This window comes from Oreochromis aureus, linkage group 22 (genome assembly GCF_013358895.1).
Source record: "Oreochromis aureus strain Israel breed Guangdong linkage group 22, ZZ_aureus, whole genome shotgun sequence".
Taxonomy (NCBI): Eukaryota; Metazoa; Chordata; class Actinopteri; order Cichliformes; family Cichlidae; genus Oreochromis; species Oreochromis aureus.
In genome coordinates, this window is record NC_052962.1 from 34639137 (window position 1) to 34652806 (window position 13670).

Sequence of the window (13670 nt, forward strand, 5' to 3'; positions counted from 1 at the left end):
TGATTCATCTTTCTTTTTTTCTCTTTCTTGTGCTGGTCCCACATGCCTCCTATAGCAGTGGCAGTTTTGTGCTTGGCTTTTTTTACATCCTTCAAACCCCTGACCTGTAATGATGCAATCTAGAGATCAAGTAGGAGCTGGCCTCAGCTATAAAAATTAAAGCATTCATGGCATTTTAAATTATTTTTATATCTCACGACAATAATTTTGACAGAGTAAATATATTTTTACATTTAATATATTATTATTTAAAATATAAAGTGATTGTGCCATGTACGTTTTCCTACAATACTACCAAATACAAAAACGTTATAAACAACAATTATAATGTGCACATTTCTGCGAAAGTTCTTAATGTTGCACCAGTCCTCAGTCCTTCATGAAAATCAGCCTGCCACCACCGCTGATGACACCCAGCCAATCAGAGGACAGCATAGTTGTATGCCTCTGCAAACCCCGCCTCTCTCAAGTATTTCTCAAATTTGAATGGCTCAGTCACTCTGATAGCTGTCCTCCCATTGGCTGAGCTCTCTCCGGCTTTCAGCATTCTAATCAGCTCCGACGTGGAGAGCCGACTCTTGGCGTTGAAGTGGCAGCACGACCTGATAATGGAGTACCTACACACCGGAGTGAAAACAGAAAAAAACTGTGAAACAATATGCATACGAATACTGGTATGAAAAACCGATAGCTAAACATAATATTTCCACTGAGACGTCGGAAAATAGGTAACAAAAAAGGAAAGAAGTGTGACCACAAGCTAGTAAAACTGGAAGAAGCAGGTAAAAGCATCGTGTCTGTAGGGATAAATTATCCCTAAAGATTAACTGAAATGTTTAAACTAATTGGAAATAGAAAATTGATTGAAACTAGTTTAAAAGGCTACAATGATGCAAAATATGCAAATATTGTAGTAAATCTATGAATGATACATGACTAAAACATTCAGGTTCTGCTTCTGACTATTAGTAGAAACAAAGCTCAGAAACGTCCCTAAACAGTCATGGACTAAAGGTTAGACATCTGTATATAAGCTGATGATTAGTGAGTGTTGCAAACTGCTGGTCCTGTTTTCAGTCTTTTGCTTCTAAAAGCTGTTTTTTGCTGTTGCTCTTACAGTGAGTTGGAGCAGGTGTCCGGTCGTTTGAGGTGACTCCCTCTTTGGAGATGCTGCAGAAGTTCAGACGACATGACCTGAGCAAATGGTGGGTCACCTGAAAGCATCAGAGTATAAAGTCCTGTTACTTAAAGAGCACAGTTACTGACCATGTCGGCCAGTGTTGTGCCAAAATGTGATTTCCATTGTTTGGGTTTTTAATGTGTGTATTGATAAATAGACTTTAGTGAACAGAATTTATAAGTAAATTTAATATATATGTAAAATAAATCACCTGTTCTGCAAGTATCTTCATGACTTTGCGTTATTGTACTTGTATTATAATCAAGCCAGTTCTTTTTATCCCCTACAGCAATGTTATCTGTGGCTTAAGGTGACTTGATATCATTCATGGGGGCACCAGTATTGAATTATGAGAAACACACTTGTATCAGGTTTTGAAAATTTCTGTCCACCCCAAAAGTCCAGTAACACGAGAGAGACTATAAAATGCCTTATATGTCACAGGACAAATGGGGAATATCGTCACCATTTTAATTTTCTTCTTGCTTTCTTTTTTTTAAAAAAAGAAAGAAGGATACTCACCTAATGTGACCATTTCATAGATGAGGATGCCAAAGGACCATCTGTTAGAAAGGTTAAAGAATGGCATGTCAGCACCCAGAGATGGACTGGGACACAAATCAGTTGAGTCTTTGACAACTCTGTCCAGTGACACGATCTTAGCGACATCTTTTATTCTCACAGAGGACACTCACACGTCGCTGCTCTTAGTGATGGGTCTCATGGCCAACACTTCAGGCGCCTGCCATTTCTTAATCACTGTATCTTCTCCCGTTGAACTGCCCTGGGTTCTCCTGCGGTAGGCCGGGCCGAACCCCCACAGCTTAGCTGTCATGTCTCCACTAACCAGAACGCTGCGAGCTCCCACGTTGCCATGGATACAGTTCTGACTGTGCAGGTAGTCCTAGAAGATGTTCAGACAAATTCAGAGTTGGTTAGCACGAGGGCCTTTAGATGTCCATTACTACAAATACATCAATAGAAGAAATAAAACCATAAGCCAGACTTCACAACACTAACCTTCAGCGCTGAATTTTTGCTTGGTTAATTTCTGACTTCTCAGTGAAGTCCAGTGTGCCGGCTCAAATTTGGGTGTAAAAATGGGATTTCTATATATATATATATATATATATATATTTTTTTTTAGTTTTAAACAAGTCTTTGGCACATTTCTAAAACATGTGTTTTCTTGTTTTTATGAATGCATCTCTGATATATTTGTTATGCACTGTATGTAATAATTTATACTGTATTTATCCTTTTACTGAATCCACAGTTGTTTTGGCTCAACTCAACCAGCAAACAATAAGAAATGTGTTTTTAGAACAATGTCCACATAAGCAAGGAGATTTGTTTGCAAATATATTTATTTTATTTTCTTCAATGTACTTTTTATTCCTGCATTCAACAATTTGGTCACTGGTTGCTTTTTTTAAAGTGCTTTATAAATAAAGTTTTCTTGGGAAGTAGTTCGCTCAAAGATAGTGAAGCAGACAGCTGTTTAACCAACCAGAGCAGAGGCCACTTGTGCTGCCATGGTGAAGATCCTCTTCTCTGTCATGTCACAAGAAGGCTGTAAACCTGAGTTATCCTGCAGTGGGAGAAATGAGAGAAAGGTGTAAATGTGTCAGACTTGTTACATTCAGATAGTAGACATTTTATTGTAAACAATCAGTCTTAGTGAGTGTTCATTTTGACAAAAAGCCCTGAGATCTTTCCTCTCTTTTTATTAATGTTCATAATTAACTCCTAAACCATATATGAATAGAAGAGGACAGACTGTAACCGTCACTGTCAGGTTACTCAAGCCTTTGCAGAAACATCTTATGTTGCACTGTACTGCCCCTCACAGGCAGATGGCCGTAATTACTTCATTCACATTTAACTTTAGAGTTCATAAGCTAATCATTATCCTTCTATATAATATGTGATTAATATTTTATCATCCTGTTTACTATGTTTAGTGGGTTAAGTAGTGTTTTTTATGTTTAACCTCAACGAGTTTTTCAGCCAAACTCTTGGACTGAATGATGTATTTTACCATTAAACTGTGATTTCCAATTTAGTAGTTTAATTTATTTTTCTTGATTTGTTGCTCAATTAGCAATTTTAAACTTGAGAAACCATTAAATTATAATTTGGAACTGAATACTATGTTATTTTTTTTATATATGTATATATATATATATATAATTGTGTTAATTATCCCTTTACTTTGCATGCACTGTTGCAATCCTTGTTCCTACACTGTAAACTCGACTCCTAGAGTATGCTCAGTGTGATGAATAACTAATAGGTTGCTCTACCTGTCTGCATCTCCACAGGAAGCCCAGCAGGTCTCTCTGCTGTAGCTCTTCCACCACCATGACTAAAGGCGACTGCGCCGACATAACACCGAGCAGCGAAGGTATGAAGGGATGCGGCCCTAGTCCAGACACAAAGGAAGCAAACCCCAAAAACTTCTGTTTCTCACTGCTGCTGGCTGTTTCTGGGAAAAATAAACATTTGATAACAGAGTAAGACTTCACATTTCCAGTTTCTACACTGCATAAATGTTACATGCTGTCAATAATTTATCATTTTTGACTTTGAAAAGCATTTTGGACACAAAAAATGGAAAACCCTTGCTTGTAAGCCAGTTTGCAGGTATCCATTACAAAACCAAACCTTGTCTTCCCTAAACAGACCTTCAAGCACCTCGGTTTACCTTTCAGCACCCTCAGCACGACGTTCTTGTTGTCCATGCGTGCTCTGTAGAAGTTGACTGTGTCATTAGGGTGGATGGAGAAAGTCTGTGGCAGTACAGCGACCTGGCTGAAGGCTTCATGATGGCTTTCTGTGGACCTCTGTGGTGCTGCAGCCATAGTTGGCCTGACATTCTGCCGCACTTGTGTAACAGACATTGGCAGCTCTTCATGTTCCAGTGGGTTGATGCCAGGGGGCGCTGTTAAAGGAGAGGACGGTCGACGTTAAACAGATGTGAATGTGAAGATTAAAAAAGTTAAAATATTGATTAAATGTGCACAAAGAGACTTCTGCATGCTGGCTTACCATCAATGCCCTGTAGATGAGATCTGTGATTTTGGTGCTTGGTGCGATGACTGTGGTGGTGGTTGGTGTGATGTTGGTGGTGGTGGTGATGCCTCTCTGTCTGTCTGTGTGATGAGCTGTGGTAGTGCTGGGGGGTTCTGACCCGTGTCCGATTATGATCACAGCAATACCTCAGTATAAACAGGGGCACTAAGGTGACCAGGGTGCCGAAGAGCAGCAGCGCAGGGACGATAATCACTTCCACCTGATGTTCCTTTATCGCTTAGAGGGAAACACAGAAGTTCATGTGTAAATTTCAGGTCGGATATGCATTTGTTTATTAGACTTGTAGTTTCCTTGTTGCACTGCGTAGGAGGGTGTGCAGGTTTATTTTCGCTGTTAAGCTCAGGTTATGTTAACAGGTTAAGTATGTTGGCTGTTGCTGCTGATGGAGTGTTCTGTCTAGACAGTGCATCATTTTCCATTTACACCTACGTGAAATGTTGGTATTCAGCTAAACAAGACTGTAATTTGACGAAGCAGCTATCACCATGGGAAGTGGAAAACAAAGCTTGGGTGCTTCATTTATCCCTGATATGATAATGAGGTTACATTATATCAGGGTGTGTAGGCATACAGTAATGTGATTGTTGTGTGTTGGCTTTGTGTTCTACTGGCCTAACTGGCTGATAACCAACAGCGTTTCCCACAGATCTAGATTCTTTGGTGGGGTAAAGCAGGTAACGTGGGAAAAGCAGGACCGTCATGGCAAATAAACCTTTTTATGAATTTGCTACCGGCAGCAGCATTCCTGGTTCTGGTCTGCAGCCTTGGTGAGTCTGGTGTAGAAGCTCGTGAATCAGTTCTCCACCTGCTTCAAGTTGTTGTTCAGCTGACCTCCAGAGCACAACCAGGACTAATAGTCACTGAGCTAGCAGACATGAAAACCTAACAGTGGAAGAGCCAGGGTTAGCTGAACTGCAGTAATAAAATTTTCACATTCAGAGTGTGGGGATTGTCCACCTCGATGACATCATCCTGCTATACTGGTATTGATACACCATAGACGGCAAGTGAAGTGTAAAAGGCAAGTCTCCTGCTGTATTGTCACATCAGGCTGTGGTTAGATAGTAAAACTGGTTTCTACTAACTGGAATGCGTCACTCTGCGGCATCCGGAAAGTTGAAAGAGCATGCATTCTTTGAGTACATGCATTTTGATTAGATTGATTCATTTATTTGATAACTGTGAGAAATTCAGCTCATTATTGAGCTAGTTGATTGCATCAGATCTTTAATTTTAGCTCTGGCTCCCCACCCCTCCTTTTTAACTCACATATAACATCAGTACAGTGATCGTTAACTGTTGTAATCATTAATCCATCATAGTTGATGTTGAAATCCTGAGCTTAAGCCTTGTTTGTTTTTTCTCTTACTACAATAGATCTATGAAGCTTTCAAATGCCCTGCCCTTTTTTAATGTTGTTTTGCATTCATGTATTAGATTTGGGGGCTCAGCTTTCCACTGATGTTTTCACTGTTAAAGCTCTACCTGCTTTTTCCACCTGCCTTAACCTTTAACCCACGCTGTTAGAAAGAGCAAACTGGAATGTAAAACTACTGGTACATGTAGTCTCTATCACATTCTTAGGTGTGGTGAGAGCCTTACAGAATACCATAAATCATTTCCTGTCATTTTCATTAAAGGGTTTGTATTAGTTGATCTTTCAACAATATTTCTCCTCAAAGGCTTTTTCCATTTCCATGTTTACCAACCCATCACATCACATCACCCCATTCTTATTCTGTTCTATTGAGAGTCAAACAAAGACTGAGCTCATATGGATACTCTCTGAGGTTTTGTCAGAGGGTTTTTTTTGCATTTTGTTTTATTAATCTGAACAGACAGGTGGCTGCCCTGCCTGAGCCTGGGTATGCTGTGGGTTGCTTCCTGATAAAAGGGAGTTTTCGCTCACTCGTTGGGGGTCATTTTATTGTCAGGGCTTCCTCCAGAACACTCTAGTGTCTTTACCTTGTAGTATAAAGTGCCTTTAAGTCCCTGTTATTGTGATTTGGTGCTGTATAAATGAACCTGAATTGAACTGAACTGAATCTACAAGAAAGAATTGTATTTTATTTCTTCTGTTTTAGTAGTTGGAACTAAAACCACAGGACTTGACCAAAAAGTTAATAGAAAGTTAAGGAAACAGAACATTATGGTAGGCTCTAAAAACGGTGAGCAAAAAAATATATAATCTGTGGTAAAAATATACATTCTTGTCCAGTAATTAACTGTGAGCTCACACAGAATTTCCAGCAGTATCCAGTATGAGTCACCACCCATAAATAACTTCTTTTTTGTCACCACACATGACACGACCAAATTTGCTAAATCACTCTTCAAACCTGTTTCCGGTAAGTTGGAATGCTGTGTGAAATGTTCCAGTGTAAACAGAATAGGTTGCAATCATTTGCCAGCATATCTAATGTTGACCCAGTTACCATGTGATGAAAAGTATATTCACCAGCCACTTTTTTAGATACACCTGTTCAACTGCTTGTTAACGCAGATGTCCAATCAGCTGATCATGTTGCAGGAAGTTGGTGCACTTAGGTGTTGTGATGTTCAAACTGAGCCTGGGCTTACCAAAACTGGGTAATAGAAGATTGAAAAAATGTTGCCTGGTCTGATCAGTCTTGACATCTGCTGCAACATTCAGATGGTACGGTCAGAATTTGGCATAAAGAGCATGAAAGCATGGATCTAGCCTGCCTTGTATTAACAGTTCTGGCTTCTGATAGTAGTGCCAGTGTGGGGGGATATTTTCTTTCCAAACTGATCAGGCCCTTAGTACCCAAGCATCATTTAAATGCTACAGCCTACCCGAGTATTGCTGCTGACCATCTCCATCCCTTTATAAAAAGTGCACTCTTCTTCTGACGGCTGCTTCGAGCAGTATAATGCACCATGTGACAAAACTCAGATCATCTCAAATTAGTTTCTTCAACATCACAATGAGTTCAATGTATTCAAATGCTCTCCACAGTCACCAGACAGCAGGGCACCACTGGGATCATGGACATGCAGCCAGTAAATCTGCAGCAGCTGCCTGACGCTGTCATGTCAATATGGAGCAAAATCTCTGAAGAGCACTTTGTTGATCTATGCCTCAAAGGACTGAGGCTGTTCTATGGGAAACATGGGGTTCAATACAGAACTAACAAGGCATACCTAATAAAGTGGCCAGTGAATAGATACAGTCGATGTTCAAATTTGCAATCGATTTCCAAAAGTTTGTGACAGGGCTGAAAAGGAGCAGGAAACGTGATGAAACATATGAAAAAACTATTTGGATGCACATTAAGCTTTGGGTTTCTTAGATCTTGAGTTTCAAGTTTCAACTCAGTCAAGTAAAAGATAAGCTGTTAAGTTGTTGTCATTAAAGTCAAACGTTCATAATAAACAGGATGTCTGGAGTAGAGGTCACATAAGCTTAATAGAAGCCTCTTTGTGAAAGCCCAAGACGAGACCTGAGAGGTCCAGGTGGGAGAGATTGTTCAAGGAGGAAGCAAAGAACAGCGATAAGTAGCATTAGAGCACTTACTACACAGGGTGTCGTTCGATGCACACACAGTAACGTTTGTAGAGCTGGATGACATGCTGGAGACGAAAAGCAGAACACAGATCAATGTTACTATGAGCTTGATATCTGTGCTCAGCAGCAACCCGAAATCCTCGCAGCTTACACCGTCACTCAGCTAGTGACTGTATGAACAGTGAAGTTCAGTCCGGCAGGACACACACCCACAGACATACAGACTGTTAGTGATCAACGTTAGCATATCAATTCAATATTGACTTTGCCCTTTTTTTCCATCTAGATTCACATAACAAATATTATCTGTGACCTTTTAATCTGGACTAACAGAGCAAATATACCAGGGTGTGCTTGGTGAAACGTGTGGTGTTGACCAGCTATTGGTTACAAACATAATGGAGAGAGCAGATGTCATCATTACCATCACCCAGCAGTGACCCGAAACCCATAAAAGCCTCGTGACATACAGCAGCCTGTTCAACTTCTTCAATCACACAGGTGATATAAAAGACGTCTTTAATTTAAATATTTTATTAAAACCAAAGGTTTTCAAATATTATTCATCTGAAGGTGGCTCTGTAACCATCATCATCTTTATTTATAAAGCATTTTAAAACAACCACAGCTGACACAAAGTGCTGTACATTGGTACTAAATAATAAAATTACATAAGATACAAATAAAAACTAAATAAAGGAAAAAAGTAAAATAACTAATTAGTTAATAATTCATTTAATTACAAGAAAAATTAAGCCAAAAGCCAAAGAATAAAAATGGGTTTCAAAACGTGTTTTAAAAGTGGACGGTGAAGGAAAAAAATGGGAAAATACTGATGTAAAGCACAACACTCAAGAGGAAATGGGAGAGAGAACTGAATGAAAACATTTGCAGTATGTGGGATTCAGACACACACGTCTACAACCTTTTTCTTCTCGGGGAAGCACCCTCTCCTGTTTGTTCAATTTGTTTAGCAAATATAGACATGAGTGTTTAACACTTGGCGCCTGATGTTTAGGTGATCAGAACAAGATCATTATTTACTCACAGATGAGAGCACGATAAAGTCATCAAGCAAATAAAACCTTATCAAGTGAATCACAGATTAAAGTCACTCAGGTCACAATATTATGAAACAAAAACTTTTTTTGCAGAGAGATGCTTAAAACAGGTGATTCCAATAAATTTATGAAATCAGTCTCATGTTTTTCTCAGTAGTGCCGAAAAACTGATTTTTCAACACTGCTGAGACTGTTTTTAGATTGATGACCTTAACTTGAAATTACAGTTTTGTTTTTGGTTTGGTTTCTATCTGCAAACTGTTTGATCCAGGGTTCCCAAAGTGTGGTTGGGGGGCCAGTGGCATCACTTGGTAACATTTTATGTGTCCTTGAGAGGAACAAAGAAAGAATTCAGGTTTATACTGAGCTGTGATCCACAGTTCATGTCATACTATAATATGATAGTACAGAAAGACCAGGGAAGCATTGCTCGTGAGTCTGAAGCTGTCAGAGAAGACTGCGCCGTACAAATCATCTGATGGTTACTTTGTTTTCTTTTGAAGTAGCACAAAAATGGTAAAAATATGAATACAAGGCTCAACCATCCTGTGAGCAGAGATGTTACAAACACTGAGTGTATAATGTTTACATCATAGTGCTGCTCTCAATCGTGATGTGTATAAAGTTATTAAAACCTCTGATAAATCACTTTAAATCAGTTGTACAGGATGACTTGTTATTATAAACCAGTACTTCATGTCACCATATCTAATGTATTTCTTAATGGAGAGGATTGTTTGAGACGTTTCCTTTAAAGTCAAATAATGTTTGTTAAAAATAACACGCGTGCCTACCTTTTTTCTTTTCAGTCATTCAAACAGCAGTTTCACCACCACAGGCTGCCGTGGTGAAGCAATGGGATCAAAACCATCAACTGCGACTAATCTAAAGGTACGTGTGCTTGCTCCGGTTCTGTAAATGCAATGTCATCCTCATCCATCAGAGCTTATTACTGACTGACTTCCGCTGTGACACATGCAGGCACACACCCTAACAGAGACACACTGGTATGCGGTAAGCATTTTTAAAAGACAGAACATGCATGCACACATATGCGTGCACGCACAGTCGCTGTGTTTTAATCTCAAACTTGTGTCAGTGTCACTAAACCAGTTTGTCTGCATTGTTCTGTCATAGTCACATGTGCCAAAACCAAAATACGCCTGCATGCACAACAAAAGGTTCTGCCATCCCTCTAAACACACATGCACAGTGAGAACAAACAGGAAAAATTAAAGACGCACACACATATGTGCAAATACTATTGCACAAAATTAAGGTATTAGAATACGTAGCTAGTGTACCAAATTTACAGTGACATGAAACTTCCTGTTCAATTTTCAATTTAAAAAGAGAAATCCCGTCTCAAATTAAAAATCTGACCATGTTTAATATCATTTAATTTTTATCTAATATGTTAGTCTGACATATACATATTTTAATCTTACCTGCTGGTTGACTCTCTGGTGCTGTGTACGTATCAGATTCTGGATGTTTCTTATATCCAAAGCATGTAGTTTTCTGTCCTTAGTCCCATATAAGCTATGAAACAAATACAAATCCTCAGGTTTCATGGTTTCCTGAAATATGCAGAGAAATCCACACGCAGACACATTTCCATTGAAGACAGCAGCGAAGGTAGGATCTCTGTTTCTGTTCTCTCACTTGTGACTTTTCTCTAGTCTTTCTCTCTGTCTGTCTGTCTCTCTCTCGCTCTCTCTCAGGTCAGGTTAGCCACACCCACCACCGACACTTTGTCTTTCTCACCTTTCTCACCTTTCTCACCTGCACATAACCTGCAGTCAGTATTGTATTTGTTTTTGTGTGTCTCTGCTTGTGTTTTCTCTCTCTCTCTCTTCTGTGTGTGTGTGTGTGTGTGTGTGTGTGTGTGTGTGTGTTAGCTGGATGGATTTATTAGCTGACAAACTTGGAATTAGTAATTTCCAATGGGTGGAAATCCATAATAACATTTATTCCATCAGCTGCAGAACAATTGGACTACATAGCAAACAGTCTGTTTAACTGCAGACTTGGCCTGCAGTTAAATGTAGTAGTTGTTGAGAGTATACAGTTCACAGATAGGTGAACCACCATCTGTCCAACTATCATAGCTAAATGAATAATGATTCTTCCACTATACTGCAGTACTGAGATTTATTTACATATTAAACAAGCAACTCTCAACTTGATCACACCTTTCCACTCTGTTTGAAAAGGAGTGTGGGGTGTGGTTAAGTTGCACTTGTTAAAGCACCTGTGTCTGTCCCATATGATCCATACTGTGTGGTCCAAGCACAAAACACAGCAGAGCTACCTCACCAGTGCTTCTGCTGGAGTAAAAGCAAGATGCACACTGGGGAGTTAATTTAACTCTTCCAACACAAATCCTGGTTTAGCAGCTGTAATTAGAGGGAACAGGCGGACTTAAATCAACTGAGCAGCTAATCTGGCATTAATTTGTTACATTTGCCGTTTTCCTTCGCATGAAACAAAAAGTCGTGCAAAATAAACTTCTCTTTTCTTCCCACATACATATTCAAAATGAATCTGCATGTGGGAACAAAAATATCCAAGGCACACTCGTAGCTTTTGTGTGAAAGCCTGTGTGAAGTGTCATTGTAGTGACCTTGCTATTGAAGGCCACAGGTTTAATCCTTCTTGATTTTCCACTTTTATTTTCCTTTAGGAGCAGGTGAAACTGCCGTGACTGTTTTGGTTTCAACCATCATGGAAATCTGTCCTGGTACTCTGACTGCACTGCTGTCTCTGGTTTCAACCTGCACAAGTTCATCAGGGCATAACAGAGGTAACCAGCACTACATATTCTGTGCCACACCTCAGCGTATGTTGTTGTTGTTTAGGCTTTTTTATGTTTAAGACAAAAAGCAAAGATTTTATGTTTTGCTTGAGTTGTTTAAAGCTGTTTGATGGTGTTGTTCTTTGTGTTTCTTTTAGCTGTTTCTGTTCTGATAAAGAACTTTTGATATTGTTTACATTTCCGAGGTTTTGCTTAATCGTGATTGTTGTTCTGTTAGGCAGCTCGTCTGTTGCTTCAGTGACTATTTCTAAATTTTCCACCTTTTGGATGCATTTGAATTCTGTAAATGTGTGTTTGCAGATTACTCCACTGTGTGAAGCTTGATTTATACTACAGCATTAAATATTATACCCCACATGCTGTAGCCATACATGCTCCAAGAAAAGCAGCTACACGTCACAGCAAAGCAGAATGCTGTGGTAAGCATATTATAATATACACCTGATTATTACAAGAGTAATGCCCCTGCATCCATTTTCTTAATTGCTTATCCAAGTTAGGGTCCCTGGAGGCCTTGAGTGTGTCCCTGTTGTCATAGAGCTGGAAGCAGATTAAACCCTGGACAGGTTGGGAGTGTGTCACAGGGACCACGCAGAGAGAAATTATAGCAGCAATGGTAGTACTGCATTAGACCCCATTTGCCTTCAGAACTGCATCAGTTTCCCACAGCATAGATCATGTGAATCTTCAGTGTGTTTTCTATTCCTCTGTTGTCCAGTTTTGGTGAGCCTATATGGATTATAGCCTCAGTTTCCTGTTGTTAGCTGACAGGAGTGGTACCAGTGTGGTCTTCTGCTGCTGTAGCTGTGCTCCCTGGTTAAATACCTGCATACCTTGGTTGTAACAAATGGTTATTTGAGTTCCTGTTGCTGTCCTGTCAACATGAACCAGTCTGGCCATGTTTTCTGACATCAGCAGCGCATTTTCACCCAGAGAGCTGGTCATCTTTATGTCACTGCCTGAATGCACCCAGTTGCTGCCATGAAACTCACAGTTTAGATATTTGCATTGACAATCAGTTGAACAGGCATGCCTAACAAACTCACTTGTTCCTCATTTTCATTCTAACACTTCAGGTCTAGATTTTGAGCCAGTTTTTCTTTCTTTTAAAGCGTTTCATTTGTAAAGAAACAAATCTCCCAGTGTTTATTTCCTCATTCCAGTTTGAATAACCCAGTTTCACTTGTGACTGCAGAACAGAGCAAACCAGTTCAGCCATTTTAAGGCTCTACAGGGATCAAACACAGCCATAAACCATGCTGGACTGTGTTCACTGCTGATTAACACATGAGAGACTTTATGGCTAGTTTACATCTTTCCAGATTCTTTGAAAGCTTCTCTTTTGGTCCCTTGTTGCTGACAGGACTCTGCAGATCATTTTGAATTTCTGTACTTAAACAGTCTACATGTAAGGTGGACTGTTTTGCTTTTCTTTTGTCTGAGTTTTGAAAAGACACCGTTGTTATTGTGCATGTTTTCACAAAATTTGCATAACAACAAAACATGCCCCCATGCTGAAAATGGAACTATTTTGCATTCACCACCTGTTATTTAGCACTGAAAACACAAATAGAATAGAATTCAACTTTATTGTCATTGCACATGCACAGGTACAGGGCAACGAAATGCAGTTTGCATCCATCCAGAAGTGCTTTAGCCATGATATAGATATATTACAATATATATTAGCAATAATATAGATATGTAAGTATATTACAGAAATGGGTCTATTATGGTATGTTATATGTACACGGTATGAAGTATGTTATGAATATGCTATAACTATAAGTATGTACAGGCTGTAGTGAGTACAAGCTATGTACAGGCTATGAACAGGATATAAATATGAAAAACTATACAGAAATGTGAACTATGCAGGTTATGAACAGTTGTAGGATTAAAAATTATCGTATGTACAGAATGATTATTTACACAGAGCTATACAGTAGTGCAGTTAAGATAAGTGAGATATGTGGATAATTTCTA

At 39.3% G+C, this 13670-nt stretch overlaps 1 protein-coding gene across 2 annotated transcripts; it reads right to left on the reverse strand.

Annotated features, from left to right (window-relative positions):
* Positions 1–168: 168 nt before the first annotated feature.
* styk1a (serine/threonine/tyrosine kinase 1a) lies at positions 169–10549 on the reverse strand. 2 transcript variants are annotated; one of them, XM_039605972.1, is made up of 10 exons: positions 10315–10549; positions 7815–7870; positions 4232–4492; positions 3888–4124; positions 3487–3668; positions 2691–2771; positions 1876–2084; positions 1703–1743; positions 1118–1214; positions 169–617 (listed from the first exon to the last, which is right to left on the reverse strand). In XM_039605972.1, the coding sequence occupies exons 2-10, from the start codon at positions 7867–7869 to the stop codon at positions 422–424; spliced, it is 1359 nt and encodes a 452-aa protein (XP_039461906.1). In that variant the 5' UTR covers position 7870; positions 10315–10549; the 3' UTR covers positions 169–421. The 2 variants fall into 2 exon arrangements, with proteins under 2 accessions (XP_039461906.1, XP_039461907.1); XM_039605973.1 differs by lacking the exon at positions 10315–10549 and adding an exon at positions 9661–9817.
* Between the last annotated feature and the right edge of the window lie 3121 nt (positions 10550–13670).

Excerpts from the sequence above, each read along its gene's own strand:
- styk1a (XM_039605972.1), bottom strand. The coding sequence starts at position 7,869 with ATGTCATCCAGCTCTACAAACGTTACTGTGTGTGCATCGAACGACACC. Across the intron at positions 1,744-1,875 it reads ATCACTAAGAGCAGCGACGT|ATGGTCCTTTGGCATCCTCA; the intron begins GTGAGTGTCCTC and ends CCTTTCTAACAG. Across the intron at positions 618-1,117 it reads GACACCTGCTCCAACTCACT|GTACTCCATTATCAGGTCGT; the intron begins GTAAGAGCAACA and ends TCCGGTGTGTAG.